This window comes from Cervus canadensis, chromosome 13, assembly GCF_019320065.1.
Source record: "Cervus canadensis isolate Bull #8, Minnesota chromosome 13, ASM1932006v1, whole genome shotgun sequence".
NCBI classification, from domain to species: Eukaryota; Metazoa; Chordata; class Mammalia; order Artiodactyla; family Cervidae; genus Cervus; species Cervus canadensis.
This window is the reverse complement of record NC_057398.1, coordinates 25,274,064-25,296,586: the sequence shown is the minus strand read 5'-3', so window position 1 is coordinate 25,296,586 and position 22,523 is coordinate 25,274,064. Positions and strand designations below refer to the sequence as shown.

General features: G+C 44.4%; 2 protein-coding genes across 2 annotated transcripts in view; both read right to left on the bottom strand.

Annotated features, from left to right (window-relative positions):
- Positions 1-22,523, bottom strand: part of LOC122451717 (PRAME family member 12-like) — a 32,529-nt gene that overhangs the window by 3,641 nt on the left and 6,365 nt on the right. Inside the window, exons 2-4 of the mRNA XM_043484631.1 lie at positions 9,245-9,306; positions 6,332-6,651; positions 5,326-5,901 (exon numbers count right to left, since the gene is read on the bottom strand). Of these exons, the coding sequence (XP_043340566.1) occupies positions 5,326-5,901; positions 6,332-6,618 (863 nt within the window). The 5' untranslated portion in view covers positions 6,619-6,651; positions 9,245-9,306. The remainder of the gene's footprint in view (positions 1-5,325; positions 5,902-6,331; positions 6,652-9,244; positions 9,307-22,523) is intronic.
- LOC122451716 (MAU2 chromatid cohesion factor homolog) lies at positions 18,370-22,489 on the bottom strand. Its single transcript, XM_043484630.1, has 6 exons — positions 22,233-22,489; positions 21,206-21,300; positions 19,551-19,578; positions 19,026-19,181; positions 18,523-18,669; positions 18,370-18,435 (listed from the first exon to the last, which is right to left on the bottom strand). Exons 1-6 carry the CDS (start codon positions 22,416-22,418, stop codon positions 18,370-18,372), a joined length of 678 nt encoding a protein of 225 aa, XP_043340565.1. The 5' UTR covers positions 22,419-22,489.

Here is a 22,523-nt window from a genome sequence, read left to right as displayed (position 1 = left end):
TAAGCTTCCCTAAATGGGAAACCTTGACAAGCCACTAGCCCAACTCCACCCACAGGGAGCAACCTCCACAATTAAGAGGAACCACAAACTTCCAGCATACAGAAAGGCCACCCCAAACATAGCAATCTAAACAAAATGAAAAGGCAGAGGAATATTCAGCAGGTAAAGGAACATGATAAATGCCCACCAAACCAAACAAAAGAGGAGGCAATAGGGACTCTACCTGAAAAGAATTCAAAATAATGATAGTAAAGATGATCCAAAATCTTGAAAACAAAATGGAGTTACAGGTAAATAGACTAGAGAAAAGGACTGAGAAGATGAAAGAAATGTTTAACAAGGACCTAGAAGAAATAAAAGAGTCAATCAATAATGAATAATGCAATAAATGAATTCAAAAGCACTCTGGAGGGAACCAACAATAAAATAGGTGAGACAAAAGACAGGATAAGTGAAGTGGAAGATAGAATGGTGTAAATAAAGGAAACAGAGAGGAAAAAAGAACTAGAAGAAATGAGGACAACCTCAGAGACCTCTGGGACAATGGTAAATGCCCCAACATTCGAATCATAGGAGTCCCAGAAGACAAAAAGAAAGGTCATGAGAAAATACTTGAGGAGATAACAGTTGAAAACTTCCCTAAAATGGGGAAGGAAATAGCCACCCAAATCCAAGAGACCCAGAGAGTCCCAAACAGGATAAACCCAAGGCGAAACACCCCAAGACACATATTAATAAAATTAATGAAGAACAAACACAAAGAGCAAATATTAAGAGCAGCAAGGGAAAAGCAACAAATAACACACAAGGGGATTCCTGTAAGGACAACAGCTGATCTTTCAACAGAAACTCTTCAGGCCAGAAGGGAATGGCAGGACATACTCAAAGTGATGAAAGAGAAAAACCTACACCCAGATTACTGTACCCAGCAAGGATCTCATTCAGGTATGAAGGAGAATTTAAAAGCTTTACAGAGAATCAAAAGCTGAGAGAATTCAGCACCACCAAACCAACTCTTCAACAAATGCTAAAGAATCTTCTCTAGACAGGAAACACAGAAAAGGTGTATAAATTCGAACCCAAAACAACAAAGTAAATGACAATGGAATCATACTTATCAATAATTACCTTAAATGTAAATGGGATGAATGCCCCAACCAAAAGACAAAGCCTGGCTGAATGGATACAAAAACAAGGTCCCTGTATATGCTGTCTACAAGAGACTCACCTAAAAACAAGGGACACATACAGACTGAAATTGAAGGGCTAGGAAAAGATATTTCATGCAAATGGAGACCAAAAGAAAGCACGAGTAGCTATACTCATATCAGATAAAATAGACTTTGAAATAAAAACTGAAAAGAGACAAAGAAGAACACTACATAATGATCAAAGGATCAATCCAAGAAGAAGATATAACAACTATAAACATATATGCACCAACATAGGAGTACTGCAATATGTAAGGCAAATGCTAACAAGTATGAAAGGGGAAATTAACAATAATGCAATAATAGTGGAAGACTTTAATACCCCACTCACACCTATGAATAGATCAGCTAAAATAATTTCACAGTCTGTATGGAAATACAAAAAAAATCTCGAATAGCCAAAGCAATCTTGAGACAGAAGAATGGAAATGAAGGAATCAATCTGCCTGACTTCAGCCTATACTACAAAACTACAGTCATTAAGACAGTATGGTACTGGCACAAAGAGAGAAATATAGATTAATGGAACAAAATAGAAAGCCCAGAGATAAACCCACGAACCTATGGACACCTTTTCTTTGACAAAGGAGGCATGAATATACAATGGAGAAAAGACAATCTCTTGAACAAGCGGTGCTGGGAAAACTGGTCAACCACTTGTAAAAGAATGATACTAGAACACTTTCTAACACCATACACAAAAATAAAATCAAAATAGACTAAAGATCTAAATGTAACATGAGAAACTACAAAACTCTTACAGGAAAACATAGGCAAAACACTCTCTGACATAAATCACAGCAGGATCTTCCATGACCTACCTCCCAGAGTAATGGAAATAAAAGCAAAAATAAACAAATGGAACCTAATTAAACTTAAAAGGTTTTGCACAATGAAGGAAGCTATAAGCAAGGTGAAAAGACAGCCTTCAGAATGGGAGAAAATAGTAAACAAAGCAGCTGACAAAGAATTAATCTCCAAAATACACAAGCAGCTCCTGCAGCTCAATTCCAGAAAAATAAACGACCCAGTCAAAAAGTGGGCCAAAGCAAAGAACTAAACAGACATTTCTCCAAAGAAGACATACAGATGGCTAACAAACACATGAAAAGATGCTCAACTTCACTCATTATCAGAGAAATGCAAATCAAAACCACAATGAGGTACCATTACACGCCAGTCAGGATGGGCTGCTATCCAAAAGTCTACAAGCAATAAATGCTGGAGAGGGTGTGGAGAAAAGGGAACCCTCTTACACTGTTGGTGGGAATGCAAACTAGTATAGCCGCTATGGAGAACAGTGTGGAGATTTCTTTAAAAACTGGAAATAGAACTGCCATATGACCCAGCAATCCCACTTCTGGGCATACACACCGAGGAAACCAGATCTGAAAGAGACACGTGCACCCCAATGTTCATCGCAGCACTGTTTATAATAGCCAGGACATGGAAGCAACCTAGATGCCCATCAGCAGATGAATGGATAAGAAAGCTGTGGTACATACACACCATGGAATATTACTCAGCCATTAAAAAGAATTCATTTGAATCAGTTCTAATGAGATGGATGAAACTGGAGCCCATTATACAGAGTGAAGTAAGCCAGAAAGATAAAGACCATTACAGTATACTAACACATATATATGGAATTTAGGAAGATGGTAATGATAACCCTATACGCAAAACAGAAAAAAAGACACATGTACAGAACAGACTTTTGAACTCTGTGGGAGAAGGCGAGGGTGGGATGTTTTGAGAGAACAGCATAGAAACATGTATATTATCTATGGTGAAACAGATCACCAGCCCAGGTTGGATGCATGAGACAAGTGCTCAGGCCTGGTGCACTGGGAAGACCCAGAGGAATCAGGTAATGAAGGAGGTGGGAGGGGGGATTGGGATGGGGAATACATGTAAATCCATGGCTGATTCATGTCAATGTATGACAAAAACCACTACAATATTGTAAAGTAATTAGCCTCCAACTAATAAAAATAAATGGAAAAAAGAAAAAGTAGGCCAAAGAACTAAACATACATTTCTCCAAAGAAGACATACAGATGGATAACAAACACATGAAAGGATGCTCAACATCACTCATTGTCAGAGAAATGCAAATCAAAACCACAATAAGGTTCCATCTCACGCCAGTCAGAATGGCTGCTATCAAAAAGTCTACAAAAAATAAATGCTGGAAAGGGTGTGGAGAAAAGGGAACTCTTACTCTGTTGGTGGGAATGCAAACTAGTACAGTCACTATGGAAAACAGTATGGCGATTTCTTAAATAAATGAAAATAGAACTGCCATATGACCCAGCAATCCCACTGCTGGGCATACACACTGAGGAAACCAGAATTGAAAGAGAACTGTGTACCCCAAAGTTCATCACAGCACTGTTTACAATAGCTAGGACATGGAAGCAACCTAGATGTCCATTGGCAGACAAATGGATAAGAAAGCTGTTGTACATATACACAATGGAATATTACTCAGCTCTTAAAAAGAATGCATTTGAATCAGTTCTAATGAGGTGGATGAAACTGGAGCCTATTATACAGAGTGAAGTAAGTCAGAAAGAAAAACAGCAATACAGTATATTAATGCATATGAATGGAATTTAGAAAGATGGTAACGATGAACCTATATGTGAGACAATGAAAGAGACACAGATGAAAAGAACAGACTTTTGAATTCTGTGGGAGAAGGCAAGGGTGGGATGATTTGAGAGAATAGCAATGAAACATGTATATTATCATATGTGAAATAGATAGCCAGTCCATGTTAGATGCATGAGACAGGACACTCAGGGCTGGTGCACTGGGATGATAGGATAGGGAGGGAGGTGGTAGGGGAATTCAGGATGGGGAACACAGGTACACCCATGGCTGATTCATGTCAATGTATGGCAAAAACCACTAGAATATTGTAAAGTAATTAGCCTCCAATTAATATAACTAAATTAATTTTTTTTTAAAAAAGAGACTTACTTAAAGTGCTTCTTATTCAAGCTTACTTAGGCACATGATTTGACCTGAGGCAGTCTTATCTCGGCCTTCCCAGGTGGCTCAGTGGGTAATGAATCTGCCTGCAATGCAGGCGTCATAAGAGAGGTGAATTCAATCCCTGGGTTGGGAAGATCCTCTGGAGAAGGGCATGGCAACCCACCCCGTATTCAGGCCTGGAGAATCCCATGGATAGAGGAGCCTGGCAGACTATAGTCCATAGGGTTTTAAAGAGTCAGGCGCAACTGAAGTGACTGATCATGCACACACACCCTTATCTCAAGTCATCTGGGTAATATGCATAGAGGATCAATTTGGGGAAGATCCATGACAACATCCATTGGAAATAACAGTCTGCAGTGGCTCACTTACATCCCTACATTATATGCAAGCCACCTACAAATTTTTAAGATCTCTTTGACTCCTGCTCTATTACCATCATCTCCAGAATCATGCATTTACTATATGTTAATTACCTTATCTGGATAAAAAGATAACCTCTTACAGACCTGGAATTTGAGACAGGCTCCTTGCGGTCACAAAACTGGAGAGCATGGAGCTTTCATTAAATACTCAGGACTGATGGAGATTTCCCTTTTCAAAGTCCCCCTTCCCTTACCTATTTTTCCAAAGTCATCTAGGAAAGACATCTCTTCCTAATAGAGAAATTGTGCTGTGCTCAGTCACTTCAGTCGTGTCCAACTCTTTGCAACCTATGGACTATAGCCCGCCAGGCTCCTCTGCCCATGGCATTCTCCATGCAAGGATACTGGAGTGGGTTATCATGCCCTCCTTCAATGGACATTCCTGACCTAGGAATCGAACCCATATCTCCAGTATCTCTGCACTGCAGGCAGGTTCTATACCCACTGAGCCACCTGGGAAGCCCAGTGAATAAATTACCTACCTACTACCCGTACATCCTAACACTTCTTAGTCTGTATCTTCCTAGAAGAGTGGCCCTTTCCATATCCTCCATCCTAGTTTGGGCCACTACCTTGATTTGGGTGGTTATATGATATCACAGTTCAGGATAGAGTAGCAAAGGGAGGCACGCTTTTAACATTATAGCATTGGGTACACTGCTCCCAGGTCAGTGGTGCACACTCACCTGAGCATCTGGTTCAGGCAGCCTTCAAGGAAGGAGGGAGTCTCCAAATACAGATCCCGGAGGTGGTACAACTTGCGGAACTGAGAGGTAATTTGGACAATGTGGTAATACTCTTCCTCCTCTTCAATTGCTAGCCCATGGATGTGGGAGAGATGGAGTCTCTGTATATTACTCATTTGGCCCAAGAAAAGAGCAAACATGGCCAGAGTGGACAGATGCCAAATGCAATTCACTTCCACTTCCTGAATACAGTCCAGTTGCACTATACCCAGGACCTGCACAATATTTTCTAAGGACATTGAAGTGACCTTCAGCTTATTAGAGCACAGGTGTATGGAAGCTTTTCTCTGCTCCACCCACCTCATGAGGTAGATGAGGAAGTCATCTGTGGTACTTTCCTTGAAGTGCAGTTCTATGAACACCTCTAAAGGAGCCAAGGGCTGCTCTGTCCTTGACCTGACCTCAGCCACTGGTGTCATTGATGAGCTTGAGGATACATGGACACTTGATCCAGACCACATTTTCCAGAAGTCCTGGCCAGTATTCCTTAAATCCAGCACCCGCAGTTTGCACCTCCTGTGGGGAAACAGAAGATTGGCTGTTTGAATGAAACCACGGAATGAAACCACAGACTTAGAATTGAGGCTACACTCTGACTTCCCACCTGAGATTATACTTGACATTCCTACAACCTTGCCCTCTTCTTTCCTCTCTGCCTCACCTTTCTGCTTTTCCCCTTCCATCCTTCCTCAGTCTCTGCTTCTAGTACCCATAAGCATAACTAGAAGGCTGTCAGGCATGTTCTTTTAGGTTTCCTGGCATCTTAGGCACTCTCACTGCCAGAAGGCATTTCCCCAAAGTGAGCTCAGCAATAGCCAAGGACTCTGAGAGTCTTCATTGACATCATCAAAAGTCTCTGGTCCATCCTTTGACCATTCACTCTCTTGACCCCAAGTGTTTCTTCATGATGTCTAGCAACCTACTAGACTACCTGGATTAGACTTACTTGGAATGTTTTTTCTGGGCAATCAGGATATCAAGACCATCCAGAACTGCTTGTAAGGTCCCCAAGTGAGGCTTTTGCATCAGGCCCCCGAGAGGCAGACGGACAAAGGGCCAGGCATACACCATGGCCTTCAGGGTCTCACTTCGACTCCCACAGAAGGCTTCCATGAAGAGTGGGGGGAAGAGTTCAATGGGCAGATACTCCAGAGCAGTGATGGCTGAGGCCTCGTCCCTCAGCAGGCTCACTGCTGCCAGGTTCAAGAGTCTGGGTCGGGTCTGGAGACTCATCCTGACTTGGTTCCAAAAGGAATCCTGTGGGTACTTACAAGGAACAAGACATTCTTTTCAGGCCAATCAGGAGCACACTTCAGTTTGTTTCTCCCCACCCTTGAGAGGAACCTACTCAGGGCCAAGGCCACTGCTCTAGTGGTGGTGGAATTGTTGCAGGGAAGAGCCAATTCTCTCTCCAAAATGGATCTTTCTCTTTGACTTGAACCTGTTGCTTTTGTTATTATAATCATACATAATGGCCTGCCTCAGGGAACCCTGGCCCTCTGCCTGAAGACTAAAAACATCTTTTTTCAGTTCACTGGGAGATAATTTGCCCCTGCCCAACTGTGAATGACACAAGAATGAAGAGATTAACACACCCCTTCCCCAAAGATGGACATTCCAGGAGATACTTGCAAGATATTATTGCCTTTCTACTTTACTTCCTCAACTCCTCCTGCTCTCTGTTCTGTAAAAGAATCTGGCACCCAGCCTCTAAAAAGATGGTTATTTTGAGACATTAGTTTGCCATCTTCTTGATCAGGCTGTTTTCTGAATAGAAGTCATATTCCTTGCCTCAACACCTAGCCTCTCATCTCTTGAACTCATTGGCCTGTTGTGGGAGTGAGCAAACCAGGCTTGGGCCTGGTGACAGAAGTGCCTTAGTGCCAGTTGTCTGTCACAAGTAGAGGGGGGAAAATGCAACCACTGATTCATCCACTGCTTTGCTTAATAATGTTCTACTGGGAAGTGGTTACTGGGAGCTGGAGGCTGAGCTTCGTCCTTGCAGAAGAAAATGCTTAAAATATCACTTAGAGCCTTGAAAGTATGGGAATAAGAGCATCATGTGGACCAACACAGCTTCCATCTTGAGTTCCCACAGTTAACTGGGATGGGAAAGGTCAGGAGATACCCCTAAAATGAATGCTGTATGTGTACAAATTAAATATTTTAAATTTCAGAAAATAAAATTCCAAACATCTTTCATTAAAAGAGGCATCTGCTTGATTGCTACTGCTGCTAAGTCACTTCAGTGTGTCTGACTCTGTGTGACCCCATCCCTGGGATTCTCCAGGCAAGAACACTGGAGTGGGTTGCCATTTCCTTCTCCAATGCATAAAAGTGAAAAGTGAAAGTGAAGTCATCTCTTCGCAACCCCATGAACTGCAGCCTACCAGGCTCCTTCGTCCATGGGATTTTCCAGGCAAGTGTACTGGAGTGGGGTGCCATTGCCTTCTCCATCTGCTTGATTAAGACATTTAAAAATTATATAAACCAAAGCACTAATCCAAATATTTGGGATTAAGTCTAAACTACTTTAGAGGCCAAAACAAAACCTTAAATGAGTATATCTGAAAATATACTTTTATTCATATATTTTTATTTATTCATTTTGGCCACATCACCTGTAGGATCTTTGTTCCTGGACCAGAGATTGAACAAGTTCCCTCTGCAGTGGAAGAGCAGAACCTTAACCACTGGAGCCCCAGAGAAGTCTCAAGAAATACTTTTTAAAAGCTCTCCTGCCATCCCAAGGTGCATGCTACCATTCAACACCAGTTGACCATGGGTAAAATGAAGGTGTCCTTAGTTGTGTCTGTAACTTACCAGCTCTGATGTGGGTGGCAGGCTGCTCAGATCTCAAACACGGTGGAGAGCCCAGGTGGTGCCTCTGGAGCTGGAAGATTCTGTATACTTTCTTTGGTACTGGGGCTTTTATAGACCTTTCTAATCACATCTTATTCTTTCCTACTACCAACAGCCAATCAGAAAATGATACCTGATAATGTTTCACACTGCCCCTCTGGTTAATCCTGATTTAGTCCTTGTCAATCTCCAGAGGAATGAATGGAATCAGATTACACTCAGGAAAGATAAAGAATGAGGGAAGGCTATTGACTTCAAAGGCTCCTTCCTAGGTCCATTCTAGAAATATTGATTGGGCTTTACCAATACCAACAGAAGTAGCTGTGGGTGTGAGACCAGGAAGGAGTTATTGACTTGAGACAGCAGATAAGATAAACAAAACTTTAAAGCATCATTGGGGATCTTTGGCCATTAAAAATTATCAGAATGTCCAAGAATTAAAGCTACTTCACAAAGACAGTAGTGTTGTTCTGAAAAGAAACAAAATAAGCCATCCACTTATCAAGTGTCACTTAGATATTGTTTGACACATGGAGATCAGGAGTCTATTCAAGAAGGAAAGGGTTTAGGAGATGTGATTGGTTTTCCAATCTTAGGTCAAGACTTCTCTGAAGGAGATCAGTTCAAAATCACATTGAGAAGTAAGGGTGGAGGCTAGGTAGTTGGAACTGGGCATTCCAAAACAGAAAGTGTCTCAAATATTGTAAAATGAACTTTATTTTCCTCTCTCTTGGGGAAGAAGATTTAAAGCCTTTTCTCTTGGTTGTGTTTGTAAATTAAAGGGAGTGACTAAAAGGAAACTGTGTCACTTTTGAGGGTGTTTTCCCCCAGAAATTTGGTATCAGCACCACAATTGGCTTGAAAACATTATCTGTTTTCACTTTAAAATGTTTAAGTGAGAAATTGAAACTGAGTGGGGCCCTGTGGGTCTCCCAAGCACAGAGGTCTTTCTGTCCCCCATTTCTTGTAGGCAAGACTTCAGCCTCCATGAGCTTACCTGAGTTCCCAGGGATGGATTCCAACAGTTGCTAATCAAGGGAGGATCAGGCAAGAAATCACCTGAGGAAAGATTAAAGGGACCTTAGAAGCTCATCAAGTTTAGGAGACCAGAACACCCTAAACCCTGCACACACCCTAATCTTATCAGAGACTCAACCTTTGACTCACTGTTATCAAAACTCTCATCAAGTTCTCTGGGTTTGAGACACATCATATTTTTTGAGGCAGAAGCATGGTGTGTCTACCTTTGCCTGCCAAGGCAATAAAGCTAGGTTTTTCTACTTCACCCCAAACTCTTCCTTCAGGATTTCAATGCCATGTTGGAATAATAGCAGATTATGAGCCTATTAAGGGAGCAAAGGCAGTGCTTTTGGGGATATGGTTGGTTCCCTAGGGTTCCGTCATGGCTTCTCTGATGGATATCAGGTCAAAATCACAGTGAGTAATGAGGGAGGATTCAGGCAGTCTGGAGCAGGGCATTCCTAAAGGGACCCTGTGAATGACTCAAGAGAGTTTAAAGTATGATTGTATTGTATTGTAATTGTATTGTTTTCCCATGGTTGACTCACAAAATGCACAGCATAAGAGCTGCAAGTCAAGTTTTGCCAACCCCATGGACTCCAGCACACTAGGCTCCTCTGTCTTTCACTATCTCCCAGAATTTGTTCAAACTCCTATTCATTGAGTCAGTGATGCTATCCAACCATCTCATCCTCTGTCACCCACTTCCCCACCATCCTCCATCTTTACTAGCATCAGGGTCTTTTACAGTGAGTTGGTTCGTCACATTATTGGACGAACTATTGGAGCTACAGCTTCAGCATCAGTTCTTTCAATGAATATTCAGGGTTGACTACCTTTAGGATTGACTGGTTTGATCTCCTAGCAGTCCAAGGGGCTCTCAAGAGTCTTCTCCAGCACCACAGTTTGAAAGGACTAGTTTCTCCACTATCATGCTCCCTTATGGTCCAACGCTTACATGTCTACTGGAAAAACCATAGCTTTGACTACACAGACCTTTGTTAGAAGAGTGAAGTCCCTGCTTTTAACACACTATCTAAATATGCCATAGCTTTTCTTACAAGAAGCAAGCATTCTTTAATTTTGTGACTGTAGTCACACTCTGCTGTGATTTTGGAGCCCAAGAAAAAAAATCTGCAACTGTTTCCACTTTTTCCCCTTCTGTTTGCCATGAACTGATGGAACCATATACCATGATTTTAGTTTTTTGAATGTTGAGCTTTAAGTCAGCTTTTTCACTCTCCTCTTTCATCTGCATCAGGAGGCTCTTTAGGTCCTCTTCAATTTTTGCCATTAGGATGGTACCATCTGCATATCTGAGGTTGCTGATATTTCTCCTGGCGACCTTGATTCCAACTTGTGACTCATGCAGTTCAACATTTTCCATGATGTATTCTGCATAGAAGTTAAGTAAGCAAAGTGACAATACAGAGCCTTGATGTATTCCTTTCCCAATTTTGAACCAGTCTACTTGTTCCATGCTCAGTTCTAACTGCTACTTTTTGACCTGCATACAGGTTTCTCAAGAGACAGGTAAAATCATCTGGTATTCTCATCTCTTTAAGAATTTTCCACTTTGTCATGATCCAATCAAAGGCTTTCACAATAGTCAATGAATCAGAAGTAGATGTTTTTCTGGAATTCCCTTCTTTTTCTATGATCCAGCGGATGTTGGCAATTTGATCTCTAGTTCCTCTGCCTTTTCTAAACCCAGATTGTACATCTGGAAGTTCTTGATTTAGGTATTGCTGAAGCCTAGCTTGAAGCATTTTGAGCATTACCTTGCTAGCATGTGAAATAAGTGCAATTGTACTGTAGTTGGAACATTTCTTTGTCATTGCCCTTCCTTAGGATTAGAATGAAAATTGACTTTTTCCAGTCCTGTGGCCAATGCCGAGTTTTCCAAATTTGCCAACATACTGAGTGCAGTCACTTTCCAGGGGCCTGGTATGTGGAACTGAAACCATTTATCTCAGACTGGTTCTTGAACCCATGTGCTGTCTCATGCCAACATTATCTTTTATAATCTTAAATAACTCAGCTTTAATTCCATCACCTCCATTAGCTTTGTTCATTGTAATGCTTTCTATAGCTCCCTTGACTTCACACTCCAGGATGTCTGTGTTCGAGGTGAGTGACTGTACCATCATGGTTATCCTGATCACTAAGATATTTTTTGAATAGTTCTGTGTGTTCTTGCCATCTCTTTTTAATCTCTTCTGCCTCTGTTAGGTCCTTACCATGTTTTGTCCTCTGTTATGCCCATCCTTGCGTGAAAAGTTCCCTTGATACCTCCAATTTTCTTGAAGCAATCTCTAGTCTCTTCCAGTCTATTGTTTTCCTCTATTTATTTTGCATAGTTCACTTAAGAAGGCTTTCCTATCTCTCCTTGCTATTCTCTGAAACTTCGCCTTCAGATGGATATCTCTTTCCCTTTCTTCCTTCCCTTTTGATTCTCTTCTTTTCTCAGCTATTTTTAAAGCCTCCTGAGACAACCACTTTGTCTTCTTGCAATTGTTTGTTTTGGGGGGATGATGTTGGTCACTACCTTCTGCACAGTGTTAGAAAACTCTATCCATAATTCTTCAGGCACTTTATCTACCAGATCTAATTTCTTGAATCTATTCATCACTTCCACTGTATAATCTTTTCAGATTTGATTTGGGTGATACCTAAATGGCTTAGTGGTTGTCCCTACTTTCTTCATTTAAAGCCTGAATTTTGCAAGACTTTGTAAAATAGGTTATTTTGTTTCTCATTGAGTAAGAGAGAGATTAAAAGATTTGTCTCTGGGTGGAGTTTAGAAACTAAAGTGTGTTTCCAAGAGCAGACAGTGTCGCCTTTAAGAGTGTTACTTTCCAGAAAGATGGGATCAATTAGGCAAACTCATTTGAAAAGCTAAATCTGAGAATGTCAGCAGAGGGTAAGGGGGCCAGTCCTGAGATGTTTCTAAGTCTGAGAGTCACCGATGAAGGTACTATGGGCTCTTTGAGAACTCAGGCCCAGGGGGAGAATTAAACATGGGTCAGTCCCCCATAACCTTGTCATCATCATGGCAGCTGCTACCAGAAGTTATCTTCCACTTTCTTGCCACAAAGAATGTTTCCCAGAGGGAGAATTAACCCAGTCATTTTCCAGGGGCCTGAGATGTGGAACTGAAACTCTTCATCTCAGACTGGGACTTGAACCCATGTGCTGTCTCATGGCAGAAAGAATTCAGTGAGAGACAAAGTGGTTGATAAGTGGAATTATTTGGAAAGAAATACATTTCACAGACAAGAGTGTGGGCCAACTCAGAAGGCAAGTGTGGGCTTGGGAAAACACACTTTACAGACAAAAGTGCCTGTAGTCCCATAGGGTGAGTGCAGCCTTGAAATGTGGCATCATTCATTTTTTAATGGGCTGGGTAATTTAATAGACTAATGAATGAGAGGATTAGTCCAACTATTTTGAAGAAGCAGCAGAGATTTCTAGAAATCTAGCCACCGCCCACTTTTTGGTCTTTGAAGTTTGGCCTTGGAACAGTCATGGTGTCTATGGGTGTGTTGTTCAGGTTACTAATGTGTTACAATGGGCTTATCCTGAGGATCAAGTTCTAGTTGTCATTGACTTGTCTGCCATCTTGGATCCATTTGATTCTAATCCGTTTATATTGTGTCCTCAGGCAATGTCATTCTTTCAAAGGCTGTGCCCTGCCCCCTTCCCTCCTGTTTTAGAACCATAACTCCATCAGCCCCTTTCCAAGTATATTTTGATGATTACTGTTTCCTCAAATTAAGTAGGCCTCCCAGGTGGCTCAGTGGCAAAGAATCCACCTCTCAATGCAGGAGACACAGGAGACACTGGTTTGATTCCTGGGTTGGGACCATCCCCTGGAGAAAGAAATGGCAACCCACTCCAGTATCCTTGCCTGGAAAATCCCATGGACAGAGGAGCCTGGTAGGCTATAATCCATGGGGTTGCAAAGAGTCAGACATGACTGAGCTACTAAGGAGCAAACTTAAGTAAATTCAATACAGATTCTGATCAAAGTGATCCCATTAGGCACAAAAATACAATTCTATTCCCCCTTCATATCAAGCAATGTTTACAAATACCAATACTGTTCACTTTTCCTGCCCCAAATTCAGAAGTTATATTTGATGCCTAATGATATGCTATGTTCAGAGATGGAGATTTTTGAAATTCCTGGCACAAGGAAAGTGAGACCCCAACCCTCTACAGCCAGGATTTTCTAAGCCTCTCTCTCCGCATCCCTGTTCAGTGTATTGCCCAAACAATTCTTATATAACACTGGTCACCAAGACTAGGGTTTTTTGAAGCAGTTCTTCATCTTGATAACTTTCTGGAAGATTTCTTTCACCACATTTCTACCCCTGATAGTGCCTTCACATAAAGTTGGGTTAAGCTGAATTGTACTCAATAGATATTTTAACCCCCAGGCCACAAAACACCTTTATTAATAAACTGTAATAGAGTGATATTAGTAATAAGTATAATCATAAAAACCTTTGTTTATTGAACACAAACTGAGTGAACAATGGTACTAGCACCTTTTACCCACTACCTCAAGTAACCTTCCCAGAAAATGTAAAGCTCACTGCTTTTTTTTTCTTTCCTTTTCTGTGTTTTTTGTTTGTTTGTTTCGTGTGTCTTTTTTTTTTTTTTTTTCCGTTTTTAAAGTCTCTCTTTTTTTTTTTCTTTGCTTTTTTTAAAGTTCACTGCTCTTTTCCAAAATTTTAGGTTGATGGATTTCAGATTGGGCTTGGAAGAACAAATTCTGACTTCCCCACTGTGAATAATTGGTAGATTTCCTCAGCTGAGTGGTTCAGAAGGACCTCTGAGTTGTCAGACGACCTAAGTTTTAGGAAAGACTGTCTGACAGACTTCACATGACGTCACTGTAAATGAGCAAATACCAGAGTCCAAGCTGGTGATGTTTCCATAGGATCCCAGCTTTTGTGAGATCCAAACAGGTAGGAAGGGCAAGGTGTTGGAATGTTCTAGAAATTATAAAAACCCAGCCTTCTCCCTTCTGTGTCTGAGGACCTCCTCTGTCCACCTCCATAGAGAGCCTGCTTGCTAAGTAGACACTCTGGGCATCGAGGAAGAGGAGGGAACCCATGTGCACAGAGGTGCCATTCTTCCCATCCAATTCTGGGCCCAGGAGAAGACTCCCAGGGCCTGGAGGGATGCTAGAATTGCCATTTCTACCCTGTCCTGGTAGCTTGTCCTCATGATCTCATTTGCATGCACAGGTCAGAGCAGCTCTCTGAGTTCATCAGGAGGACATCCTGATTCCCTTCTCTAATCACAGGATCTCAAGTGATTTTTTAAAACATCTGCTCCAGAGTCCCTATTCTGGGGTTTAGAATATTTCTGGGCATCCAGTTCCCTCTCCCAGCATAAGCTGGTTCAGAAGTCCTGTCTTTATGCAGCCTACCATCTTCAGTTCTCCTGGAATCTAGAGCCTGGCTACACTGTTGGGACACCCTTCCAATGGGATCAGCAGAAATCCAGGAATTCTCCTCAAGTTCTACTGAGCTATTATTGACAATATGACAAACTTCAAGGTGTTGAGTTCCCCACTGCATTTTTGGATCAACTGAGGCACCCAGAAATGCTGTAGGGCAACTCCTCCTGGATTACAGAGGAAGACCCTCTGGTCTTCCTAGAGATGACAACTGATGGGAGGCCTTGGGGACCAGTCCCCCTCCAGAGAGTCTCCCTTCTGTGGTTCTCTTGGTCCAGTCCTGGAGCTGACAGTGTTCTCCTCAGAAGATATGGAGAACATCTCTCCACAAGTCTTTTAGTCTTTTTTCTCTCCTAACTCAGATTTCTTTTTTGCCACGAAATGTCTTGCCCTCTCTGCCTTTTTAAAAGTCCAGGTGTCTGTGTTGGCCCTCCTTGTCCCCTCCAGTTCTCAACAGGGTCTGGTTCCACTTTAGATCCACTAATGTCTTGCTGTAAACAAGGAACTATTGCCCTTTCTTTTCATCAATAAACCCTTGATGACATTACTCTGAAAGAAAGTAAAAGTCTCTCAGTGATGTCTGACTCTTTGCAACCTCATGGACTAGTCCATGGAATTCTCCAGACCAGAATATTGGAGTGGGTAGCCTTTCCCTTCTTCAAGGGATCTTCCCAACCCAGGGATTGAACCCAGGTCTCCCACATTGCAGGTGGATTCTTCACCAGCTAAGCCACAAGGGAAGCCCAGCATTACCCTCAGTCTGGTAATTAATCCTGAGGGATGGGCTTGAAGGGATGTGGTGGATGGGGAGGGTAGCTGAGACTTTCTCCAGGTGTGATTGGGCCACAGGGACTGAAGCAAGGAAAAGAGAAGAGAGCAGATAGTATCCCAAGCAGCCCAGGATGGGGCCCAGAATGTGGGTCAAGGCAGGAAAATGCAACTGAGCAGGAGCCCATGTCCTGTGACTGTCACAGGACTGTGTCCCTTCAGGTGTAAAGAGTTGTGTCTGAGCCCATAGGGGTTCCTGGGGTCCTAGATTTAAGATTGTGAATTCCCAATGGATATTATGCTTTAACTGGATGGATTGTATTGTATTAAAATATAAATTATATCCCAAAAAAAGTTCTATTTTTTTAAATGTGACACAGTTCTGTTTTTTAATATTAGAAAATATATCTACTTTTGGTAAAAATATGTTATTTATAGTCAAATGTAATGGGTTTGGAAGAGTTATACATAATTGAATTAATAAATGAGTTCTTAACATTTTTCCCATTTAATTAAATGGTAAATGTTGATAGATACAAATAGTTTTAGAATATCATGGAGTCTTGAGATTGAAAACTTGAGAACTGCTGATCTAGAAAGAAAGTTTGCCAGTAATAAAAGCAGTGGATTTTGCCTACTGTTGAGAAAGTTAGGTGAATGGGTCTTTGCTTCTTTATTATTTGATTCATGTAGATGCCATTTAAGCATGCCTGGTATATCTGAGTGGTGAGAGTTAGCACAGGATGATACAACCACACTCTCTCTACTCCTTCTCAGGTGATTCTCTTGAGAATCAATAAGCTAAATCAATCAGAAGTGCATATATTTGTCATTGTCTTCTTTTTGAAAAAAAACGCTTGTCTGTCTTATTCCCTTTTTTCAACTTTTTGGTGTATTTTTGTAGGATATTTTTCCAGGGTTAGTGAGATTATGCATGCATGCATGCTAAATTGCTTCAGTCATGGCCAACTCTTTGTGACCCTTGGTCTGTAGCCTGCCAGGGATCCTCTGTCTATGGGATTCTGCTGGCAAGAATACTGGAGTGTGTTCCATACCCTGCTCCAGAAGATATTTCCGACCCAAGAGTCAAACGCTCATGTCATATTTCTCCTGCATTGACAGGCAGGGTTCTGCTAGTGCTACCTGGGAAGCCCTAGTGAGATTATAATTGACATACAACACTGTATTTGTTTTAGGAATACAACAATGAGTTGATGTATGTATATATTGCAAAATGATCACCATAATAAATTTATGGAACATCTGTCATTCTCATAGTTTTATATTTTTCTTCTGATGAGAATTTTTAAGATCTACTCCTTTAGCAACTTTCCAATAAAGGATATAGTATTGTTAATTTTTGTCACCATGCTGTACCTTGCATACCCATGATTTTTTTTTCCTGAATTTTTTTTTTTTTATTAGTTGGAGGCTAATTACTTCACAACATTTCAGAACGTTTTCTCATACATTGATATGAATCAGCCATAGATTTACACGTATTCCCCATCCCGATCCCCCCTCCCACCTCCCTCTCCACCCGATTCCTCTGGGTCTTCCCAGTGCACCAGGCCCGAGCACTTGTCTCATGCATCCCACCTGGGCTGGTGATCTGTTTCACCATAGATAGTACACATGCTGTTCTTTTGAAATATCCCACCCTCACATTCTCCCACAGAGTTCAAAAGTCTGTTTTGTATTTCTGTGTCTCTTTTTCTGTTTTGCATATAGGGTTATCGTTACCATCTTTCTAAATTCCATATATATGTGTTAGTATGCTATAATGTTCTTTATCTTTCTGGCTTACTTCACTCTGTATAATGGGCTCCAGTTTCATCCATCTCATTAGGACTGATTCAAATGAATTCTTTTAACAGCTGAGTAATATTCCATGGTGTATATGTACCACAGCTTTCTTATCCATCATCTGCTGATGGGCATCTAGGTATTGCTTTCCAATGTCCCTGGGCTATTATAAAACAGTGCTGCGATGAACATTGGGGTGCACGTGTCCTTCAGATCTGGTTTCCTCAGTGTGTATGCCCAGAAGTGGGATTGCTGGGTCATATGGCAGTTCTATTTCCAGTTTTTTAAGGAATCTCCACACTGTTTTCCATAGTGGCTGTACTAGTTTGCATTCCCACCAACAGTGTAAGAGGGTTCCCTTTTCTCCACACCCTCTCCAGCATTTATTGCTTGTAGACTTTTGGATAGCAGCCATCCTGACTGGCGTGTAATGGTACCTCATTGTGGTTTTGATTTGCATTTCTCTGATAATGAGTGATGTGGAGCATCTTTTCATGTGTTTGTTAGCCATCTGTATGTCTTCTTTGGAGAAATGTCTGTTAGTTCTTTGGCCCATTTTTTGATTGGGTCATTTATTTTTCTGGAATTGAGCTGCAGGAGTTGCTTGTATATTTTTGGGATTAATCCTTTGTCTGTTTCTTCATTTGCTATTATTTTCTCCCATTCTGAAGGCTGTCTTTTCACCTTGCTTATAGTTTCCTTTGTTGTGCAAAAGCTTTTTAAGTTTCATTAGGTCCCATTTGTTTATTTTTGCTTTTATTTTCAATATTCTGGGAGGTGTGTCATAGAGAATCCTGCTGTGATTTATGTCGGAGAGTGTTTTGGTATGTTCTCATCTAGAAAAAATTTTATAGTTGCTGGTCTTACATTTAGATCTTATAATCCATTTTGAGTTTATTTTTGTGTAGGTGTTAGAAATGTTCTAGTTTCATTCTTTTACAACGGTTGATCAGTTTTCCCAGCACCAACGTTAAAGAGGTTTCTTTCCCTTGTGTATCCTGCCTTTGAATTAAAGAGAGTTTGGGCCGAAAATGGACCACTATCAGCTCGCCAGCTCATGACCGCGTGTACTTCTGCGCCTTCTCTAGGTAGCCTGCTTGCATGGAGTGCATCACCGTCACCTGGCGACAAGGTCAGATGGTGGTGGTCACCGAGGCCCTCTCCTCGCTCACCTGGGCCGTCAGGCTCCAGCCCCTGCAGGGACTCACCAGGTAGACAAGCACGCACATGTGCTCCTTGGGCAGCCAGTGGAAGAGGTCGGCAGGGTTGCTGGGTAGGATCTCATCATCGTGCAGTGTGGAGATGGTCTGGATACACTGCTGCAGCTGCTTCAGGCACGGCTTCACGCTCTTTACCTGCAGCAGGCAGACAGCGCCGCACAGCTGACCACCCGTCTGCTCTCATCAAGTGCCAACACCCTCAAGAGGCAGGTCCCCACTGCGGCAGCCAGCCAGGTCCTGCCGGCCTCGTCCCACCCCAAGGCCCTACAGGCCGTCTCCACAGCTGTCAGCACCCTGTAAGGGTCTGCTCTGTTCTATCCACTGAGTGAAGTGCTCAGCCCAACAGGCAAAGCTGGGTGTGGGTGGGGGAACCAAGGAAGTGTGGACAGTGGGGAGGGACAGGAGGCAATCGCAGAACTGATTTCTCGGTCAGAGGCCCATCCACCACCTGCCTGTTCCCCAGCGGCCATCACGTGGGAGGCAGTACACACCTGCCCAGCATCCAGGTAGTGGGTCACCTGGAGCACCAGGAAGAAGACACGCAGAGACTCTTTCTGGATGGGGTTCCCTTGCCAGTTCTCAACTATCTGTCCACAGAGGGTCAGCAGTGGGTGGACTTCCTGCAGCTTGCGCTCCATCAGCAGCAGCTGTGGGGAGAGGTGCATGTGCTGGGGACTCTCCTGGTGCACAGGGCTGCCGCCCACCTGCCCATGCACTGTGCAGCTGCTGGCACCTCAAAGGGAGGGCACAAAGCCAGGCTGGAACCCAAGTCCAGGCAGCTCCAACCGAGGCGGCTCCTCCGTCAGCACAAATCCCACAACCTGGACTCGGAGCTTTGTCTCTGAATCCAGCTGGGGGATGGGGGACAGGGTCTGCCTCTCAGGGCTACCTGCCATGCGTGAGGGTCTGGGCAACTGATGGACCATGACATGGCAAGCAGGCGAAGCCCTGGCAGACCCTGGGAACCCAAGCTCATGTCCACCACACCTTACCCTGCCTGCCCAGCCTCCACTTACCATCCCTTTGCTGAGCAGGAACAGTGCCCTGGAAAAGAGAGGGGAGTCAGCTCTGGGAGGCCCAGGCAACCCCGAGGATGACGGACACCTCAACGTTCACAGGGATCTAACCCCTGGGGCAGTTAGATGGATGACAATGGACCCTGGCCAATAAGCGTGCTCTATTTTGTTATATTTTCCTTTAACTTTTTTCTCATTTAGGCACTCATGAGGTTCAAAAGCTCAAGAGGCAGAAACAGGGGCTCAAGAAGGCATGGCGTGAGGACTCCCCTGGTGGCCAGTGGCTGAGACCGCTGCTCTTAGGGCCAGCTGTGGGGCTGCAGGCATGCGGAGCCTGCAGGTCCCAGTGTGCTCACACCTGAGTCTCTGTCCCGCCAGTCTCTGCAGGGTCCTGAGGTGCGGTAGCTGACACCCCACCCAGTGGGCACGGCGCCAGGTGAGGAGACTAAGGGCACGGGGGCCCCAGTCTGCACCCCTGGCCACCTGTCATTCTTTGTTGTTACCTCGCAGCATGCACACCCTAGGGTCTCCTGTCTGAGTGCTGAAATCTAGGGTCCAGAACTTCACGTCAAGGTTCCCGTATTATCACCTCACTAGGCCTTACCTCTGAGATCAGAAGCTCTGTGTCAGGAGACCTGTGGGCGCCATGCCCTGGTGAGGCCCACCCAGTTATCTGCCCACAGTGGTACAGAGGCCTGTCTTGAAGACACTTGTGAACATGTGCAGTGTGTGGCCATCCCCACGCCCTGCAAGTCGCTGAGTGTCACCCCAAACCCAGTAACGGCTTCAGCGTGAGGAGGACAACACAGGCCAGGCGCACAGGCCAGACCGTGTGAGTGTCCACCCCAGGGCAGGGTGGCGGAGGGATGCAAGTCTGCGGGGAGCTGTGTGGACCCCTGTGAGCACTTGCAAGTCCAGAACTCAAGAGAATAGACTTAGGAACTGTTCTGTCCCAACGAGCCCACGGGACAAGCTTAGAGTCTGTGTTACAGAATTTTTCACAATCCCCCCCCACACACAACAGAGTAATAATAGCACTGCTACCAGGAGTCTGGAATTCTACTACAGAGGATTCTTCTCTTCAGGGTAAAAAGAGATTGCAGGCCCGCTAAGAGGGCACACGGTGAGGCACTGGTGGCCTCTGACCCGACCCCAACCCCAGGGCACTAGCCTCCAGGTAGTTTAAGCAGCTTCATGCATAATATGAACCTATGTCCAGTCTTTGACACAAATGTCCTCTTACTCTGTCTCCTATTATATACCTAAACACTCCTGGGTGTGCTGAGTGGGGACACTGGCTGCCAACCATGCTGCCCACAGTATCTACAAGGACCACTCTCACATCCCACCAGGAAGCGGATCAGCCCAGCAAATTCACGAGCCCTTTTTATTTAAGAGATGCTAGAAATATGCAAGTGCTCACAGTGCTGAGAATGCCAGCTGCCCCTCACACACACAGTCAACTCAACAACTTCTTACTTCATGAATCGATGGGGCAAAAGCATCTCTAGGCTGCCTGAATTTGCGTGTCTCTTACTATGAATAAGGGTGGTCATCGTTTCACGCTGAAATGCCATTTCTATTTGCTGTCCAGGACCAAGGTGGCCAAACTTTTCCAAGTGAGCGAAGAAAGGGCCCAAGGAGAGGGGGCCTACCGTGTGTACTCAGATCCCACCACCCGGGCGTACTCGGCTCCCACACCCAGGAGGTCGCAGGCCGACACCAGGTCCTTCTCAAGTGTGTGCAGTTGCTGAGAGAAGGAAAAAGAGCAATGACCCTCGCTTTCAAACCACCAGACTTACCGTGTCTGACCTGCTACCTTGCAAGCAAGTTATACAAAACCTCCCCACATCAGCAAAACTGCCTCAGTATCCGTTCTGAGCTAGATTAAGCATGCTGCCTCGCCAACACTAGTTGCTCTGGGCACAGAACCCCGCCTTGCCTCCAGCTCAACGGTGCAGAGAGCCAGCAGGAACGCCAGCGGGCTCAGACCCCCGAGGGCCGCGCGACACGTCTGCATGCTTCGCAGGCCGCCTCCAGGGGCCAGCCACAGGGGAGCGGCCAGAGGAGCCGCAAACAAGAAGGGCCTCCTTCAGGGGTGAGGGGCTGTGGGGGTTCCAAATGCAGGCCGAGAGGCAGGGACGCCTGTGGGGCCTCCAGTGAGAGCCTGGGCTCCACTCACCACACCCACCTGCTCTGTGACCTGAGCCAAGTGACTCCGTGCCCCGCCTGCTCCCTCCTCTGCTGAAGGCACAGAAGCCATGGGAGGATCCCAGGAGGGCAGTGCACGTGGGGGGCAGGAGGGTGCCTGGAGAGAAGGCAGCCGCTCAGGCTAGGTGAGCTCTCCTCAGCAGGGGACCCTCTGAGCCAAATCCTCCTGGCCTTGAGAGGCTCCCCGGGGAGGTGACACTGGCAGCCCAGGCCCCACTGTGTGCACAGGCACGTGATGGGGCTTCATCACGGAGGGCTGGCAAGAAGCGGCTGGGGGGCAGGCCGTGCCAGGGTCAGAGGAGGCTGGGAGCTGGCCAGAGGTAGGGCGGTATGGGCAGAGCCAGGATGGAGAGGCATCTCCAATCAGTCTACCTGGCCTGCAGGCTCCTCCACTGCAGCCAGGAAGGCCCAGCCCAGAGAGCCGCCCACCCAACCAGCACCCGGGCATCTGGTCAGGCCCACAGTACGCACAGCGAGCTGGAAGAGCAGGCGGCAGTGCCAGTACGGGGTCTGCTGGGAGATCTGGATGGCTTTCCGCAGCAGCGGCTTTGCTGCGTCCACGGAATTCTGAAAGGAGACAGTCATGTTTAAGGAGGAAAAAACAAGCTGGATTCCTCTGCAGCAGCTGTGGACCCAGAAGGCCATTCCCAGACACATTTACCAAAGGATTTGCTTGATTTAAGAAGAAAAGATATTTTATTAGCCTCACCGGCTGGGAACTTTTTGGCATTGATGTTAAAATAATTCCCTATTCAACTAAAT

What these genes read in the sequence shown, in the direction of transcription:
- LOC122451716 (XM_043484630.1), bottom strand. Translation starts at nt 22,418, where the DNA reads ATGTGTCTGGGAATGGCCTTCTGGGTCCACAGCTGCTGCAGAGGAATC. An exon ending in GCCTGCTCTTCCAGCTCGCT is followed by an intron (nt 21,301 to 22,232) that starts GTGCGTACTGTG and finishes TCCTTCTCTCAG; the next exon opens with CAACTGCACACACTTGAGAA. An exon ending in TCCTGCTCAGCAAAGGGATG is followed by an intron (nt 19,182 to 19,550) that starts GTAAGTGGAGGC and finishes CTCTCCCCACAG; the next exon opens with CTGCTGCTGATGGAGCGCAA.